The 5,428-nt window shown below is 33.0% G+C and overlaps 1 protein-coding gene across 1 annotated transcript; it reads right to left on the bottom strand.

Moving 5' to 3' along the window:
- Positions 1-955: 955 nt before the first annotated feature.
- Positions 956-4,545, bottom strand: LOC120124739 (F-box/LRR-repeat protein At5g63520-like). Its single transcript, XM_039143334.1, has 10 exons — positions 4,366-4,545; positions 4,161-4,268; positions 3,976-4,068; positions 3,755-3,871; positions 3,526-3,633; positions 3,421-3,460; positions 3,180-3,323; positions 2,805-2,989; positions 1,550-1,701; positions 956-1,361 (listed from the first exon to the last, which is right to left on the bottom strand). Exons 1-10 carry the CDS (start codon positions 4,543-4,545, stop codon positions 956-958), a joined length of 1,533 nt encoding a protein of 510 aa, XP_038999265.1.
- Between the last annotated feature and the right edge of the window lie 883 nt (positions 4,546-5,428).

Raw genomic sequence — 5,428 nt, 5'->3', positions numbered from 1 at the left:
TCGTTGTTTCAGTTTTGATCATATAACATTATATTATATATGGAAATGATAACATGTCATGGTATATTAACACATTTAGCTATCAAATTTTATATATTTCATCAATTATGTCCTAATATGGAATTATCAAATAAATTTAACACTTCATATTTATAAATTTTATCAATTTAGTTCTCAAGCACATCACCATCATCATTCCTCATCAACCGTTTCAAACTTATCGGTTCAAATCGAGTGGAGGATGTACAATTTTCTGGTCAAGTCGGGTTGACCGAAACCCGACCCGTGCCCGTCCCTAATCGTGACTTTGTTTACCCCGACATATTATCGTGAAGAGCACTAATGTTATACATTAAGAAAAAAGGTCGATAAGGCAGGGTATTAACTATCAACAATTGAATAAGTTAACTATGGAGAATATGTATTCGCTTCTTAGGGTTGACAACTTGTTTGACCAACTTAAAGATGCTCGAGTGTTCTCTAAAATCAACTTGATTAAGGTACTTTCAGTTAAAAGTCAAAGAAGCATATATTTTAAAGATAACCTTTTGATACAGATATAGTCATTACTAATTTTTTATGAGGTCGTTTGTGCTCACTAATGCACCAAAAACACTTTTTCCATCGTACAATTAAAAAACAATGTTAAATTAGTTTAATTAGTTACATCATACAATTTTGTGTTTTGTTTAATTATAATGTATGATTAATATATGTTACAATTATATAATAATATAGATTAATATATATAATAAGCTCAAACCTTTAAGGATTGAATACTCCTAAATTTTGATCGAGAAAGCCTGAAAGAAAAGACCATTGATTTCTGTGAACGTGAAAATATCAAATTTTACAAAATACAACTTTCTCCAAGGTTGGTTTTAATTTTATTTTTCTTCTTTTGCTACAAATGTAAATTGTAAATGCTCACTATAACCCAAGCAATGGGTAAAATCTAAGGTTGTCGAGGAGTATACGACATCAGCACATAAACAGTGCTATAGGGATCCCGTTCATTTGCATTTAAGCTGATGTTGCCACGTCCAATATCGCCATTGCCAAATATTCCGGCCACGGGTATCCCAGGAAAGTTATCCAATAATGGGGAGCTCTCAATGTTATGTTGACCAAAAAATGGTCTCACGCGGCTCATGTTACCAAAGACAAAACCTCCGAAAGGTTCCATTTTACCACAGACATTAGCAACCGTTGAATCCCATTCCAACTTCAACGCTCTAAGGGCAGAGGAGCCATCTTCTCTTGAGGATGATGCAATCCTCGGATCTGGAACGTAAAATTGGAAAGAGTCACCATTTTTTATTCCTACACCACCGACCTGAAGATACTCCTGCAATTCTTCACTGTTGAAAAACAAATAATTCATTCATTTAGACAATAAAACAATCATTCCACTAAAATTTTACCATTGGTATCAAAAATAGTTCTCGTGGATCACTAAGGTCGGCCGAAAGCAGGAAAACAGAATAATAGTAAAATTCTCTTGATCCAGTCCTACACATTAATCCATGCCATATATTTTCTTTTAAACCAAAAAAAGAATGGGAAAAATGATTCAAAGTCTTTCTCTTCAACTTCATGGAATTGCAAGGTTGTCTGCCTACGCCTATTTGAGCCAACTGAATAGTTCTGTGGTCTTGTAACCGCAATGTGAAAACTAAGAGGGAAGAAGTTATTTTCTATCTGCAAGGGGAAATTGTTGAAATGATGTCTTTGAAAAAATATTTACCAAAGTAATCCACCTCTAAATCTCCTGCTCTATTTATGTCTATTTACGTTTTTAACAGTCGTCGGTAGACAATCACCGTTCATCACCGATAATATTTTGTGACAAAATCAATATTAAAATATTCACGTTGCATCCATTTTTTTCGCATATGATTGTGTTTCCACGAAATCCACTCAATAAAAAAAAGCAAGGTTCTACTATAAAAAAAGCAAGGTTCTACTATTTTGGAGACCATGAAAGCTTTAAATGAAGTTCGTTCGGCTTATAATCGTAAAAGTTTTGGAGATAAAACCATTTCCGATAATTTTGTAATTTATAGGGATCAAAGAAGTTCGTTCAACTTATAATTCTATTTTGGGTATTTTACAAAAAGACATTGTGAAAATTAACCTTCAATATTTATCAAAATTATCATTTTGATCTCTATTTTTAATATTTTGACTCGTAATATTTTATTTTAAGATAAAAAATCTAACATTTAGAATATTTTTGACCAGTAAAAAAATTCATATTTTCAAAACATCCATTTGTTAACTACAATTTCCATCCAAACGAGGACTTCTGTCTCAAAATGAAACATTAAAAATTAAAATAATTTTAAAAAGAATAAGATTAAAACGACAATTTAATCAAACATTAAAAAATAATTTCAACATTATAACTACGTAACATGTCCAATACAGAAACTTAGAAGAAAATTATTCAACTTATTTTCACGGCAATTTTACCAAGAATTATTATTTACTAATATAACATTCATTTGTCATTATTTATCAAAATGTCATCTATTCGGATAAAATACGTTTTACAATACTCGTCCTACGCGTACGTCGCAAAGGCATTTTCTAAAAAAAGCGTTTATCCTGATTTGACAATACTTTCAAAAATGTATTTTTAAAAAATTTTAAAATTAAAATTATAAGAACAAAAAATGTAATTTGATAAATCATGACTCCATGAATCAAAAAGATTAATTGGGTTAGTTTAATAGACATAAATAGAGCGTTAAATTTTGTTTGTTAACAATGTGGGATACCTTATAGGCGCGTGGGCATACCTTATAGTCATCGGTAACTTCTAGCTTCTGTTGAGCACCAAGAATCTCCTGCTCTCCTTCTCTTCTGGCAGCAAGCTCAGTAACATAGTAATCCTCTTTCTCTGTTCTGTATACAACCTTAAACTTTGGTCCGATTGCTGTGGAACCATTTGACGCTGCAAAATGAAATTCAATATTCCCTATACCTGACAATTTTACATGCATCAACCTATGTTACCAAACAATGATGCACATAAATGAGATGAATGAGAACACACTATATTATCCTATTACACTTGCAAAGCGAAACATATGCATGAGCAGTGATTAAAACAGTTACTAAGTTTCATAAAATTTGAGAAAAAATAATAAATACAAAATCATAGGAATAGTTACCATGGGCTTTGTTGCTTCTATCTCTTGCGAAAACAAGAGCAACAGCGTCAGTCGACTGTTCGACATTGCTTGTAGCATTACTTCTATACACATACTGACATCTTTCCTCGCCCACAATGATTGTTTCCGTAGACATTGTACGATCTGAGACAAACAGTATTACCAAAAACAACAATAAACATGCACAAATCTTCTGAATAAAATAAAAAGAGAGAGCAAATAGGGAAATGGAAAAACTTGCCTAATATCTTAAGGACAGGTTCCAGGCGAGTCACTATATCCTACAAAATCAAAATGCCACATGTTAAAGTGCCGCCAATTAGAAGACCCTAATTTAGCAACTTACCCCTATCAATATAATTGCTTGCGGTGATGTGGAACCGGACACAGGGGATGTAAAATTCTTAATATCTCTCACGAACTTGTAAACCATTGGCATTGAACAATTGGGTGGCTGATAAAAAGGTAAAGATTTCCATGTTAGTCTTCCTTTGATATATTGAAATTAAGCACCACTTTTTGTTAGGATTTCCTTGTTCTAGAGTTTCAGTAGCTGAACAAAATTTCACCTCTGCCTCAGAGCGTCGTAAAAGAGGGATCACGTCGACCTTAAGTCCCGGAACGAATCCAACAGTCAATTCAGTGCCCGTATTTACAGTAATTTCCTCATCAGTATTTTCAGTCCACACAACCTGCCATTTCATGAACCAGAATTCAAAAACAAAAACATAAAAGTTTAAGCATCACAGTGATACAGAATAGGAAAGTACTTAAAAATAGAAAAGAAAGAACAAACCTCCCTAAATTCTTGAGTACGTGCATCTCGTCCAAGAATTCCTTTAGCACAAACTACAATAATCGGTGTTCTTGATCCAAATTTTTTTACCATCTGCCAAAGGAGCAAAACATTTAAAAATTTCTAAAAAGTAAGCAAGTAGCTAAGAAAGAAAGAAAGAAAGATTATGTTTTTAGACTTCATACGAATTGGAGAATGTCATCGAATTCAGATCCAAGACCAACACTCGCCATAACAAAATGGGGTCGAATTGGCTCCGACATAACCTTTTCAAAAAGCTCTTGTAGAGCATCCTACACCAATGTTTACAAACAAAAATCAGCAAAAGAATATAAAGAATTACTTTGCTTTTGAATTGGGAATTAAAAGAAAAAGTGGAGATATTGTTACAAGAGGCACAGGGTTGAAGGAGATGGCGGAGGAGAGCTTAGGTCGGGAGAGAATGCGAGAGCAAGCGGAGTTCCAGTCTTTACGGACGGCGGCAGCGGAAGCGAAAGACTTGGCAGGTAGCCTTGAAAGTATGTTATCAAGAAGATCACTGGTCATCAAAGAAAACCCAATGTTCTCCATCGAAGGGCTTGTGGAAGACTCTTAATACCAACTCAAGTTTCTCGTTTACTGCTTTCAGGGGGGGGGGGGGAGTTTCTCGTTTGCTTTGGGCTTTTCCACTATCTCCTAGTTTTCCTTTATATCTCTAACTTTTTGCAGCAATCAATTATAAGAATGAGCAAATCGAATCCCAGATCAAGACTTTGAATCTTGATTATTTACAGCTGAAATAAAACTTACCCATGTTCTTTCTCCCGCTCTTTCTCATTCTTCCAGTCTCGTCGGTTACAAATTTCAAACTAAATTACAAATTACTCACTATACGTTTATTTTTTTTTTAATTTAATCATTAAATTTTATACATTATATTTTTTTCTCTTTTTTGTTTTTTTTTCTCTAACTATGTATTACTTTTTAATCAATTAATATTTTATTAATATTATTTATATTCTTTATTAACCCCCATTTTCCGCTCACCTTATGTTTCCCTTTCTTAGGAACGTAAACGAGTTGAGTCGAGCTCGAGTATTATTAAACTCAACTCGAATACCTTTAAACTAAATTCGATTCGATTTGAAAACTTGTGAATCTAAAATTGTCAAACTCGACTTGAACTCGAAATAAATATTTAAAGTTTACTCGACTCAACTTGAAAGCTTGAGAGCTTAAAATTTCAAGCTCTACTCGAAATCAAAAATTGAAGTTCGAAACAAACTCAAACATGAACCTTAAGTACATAAAAACGTTATATTATTTTCTTCTTCTTTTTCGATGGAATCGGATTAAGTGCAGATCTTCTTCATTTTGACTTGAAATTTAATGGTTAAAAAAATTAACTAGCTTTACCACAACATTACTACTACTTCAAAAAAAAATTTAGACAACAAACAAAATAGGAACATAA

This window comes from Hibiscus syriacus, unplaced genomic scaffold (genome assembly GCF_006381635.1).
Source record: "Hibiscus syriacus cultivar Baekdansim isolate YM2019G1 unplaced genomic scaffold, ASM638163v2 tig00110429_pilon, whole genome shotgun sequence".
In the NCBI taxonomy this organism is placed as follows: Eukaryota; Viridiplantae; Streptophyta; class Magnoliopsida; order Malvales; family Malvaceae; genus Hibiscus; species Hibiscus syriacus.
The sequence above is the reverse complement of the archived record's forward strand: the minus strand, read 5'-3'. Positions and strand labels throughout refer to the sequence as shown.

Coding starts and splice junctions, on each gene's coding strand:
- LOC120124739 (XM_039143334.1), bottom strand. CDS start 4,545: ATGGAGAACATTGGGTTTTCTTTGATGACCAGTGATCTTCTTGATAAC. Junction 3,634..3,754: donor CTCTTTTACGACGCTCTGAG/GCAGAGGTGAAA, acceptor CCTTTTTATCAG/CCACCCAATTGTTCAATGCC. Junction 1,362..1,549: donor TTTTTCCCATTCTTTTTTTG/GTTTAAAAGAAA, acceptor GTTTTTCAACAG/TGAAGAATTGCAGGAGTATC.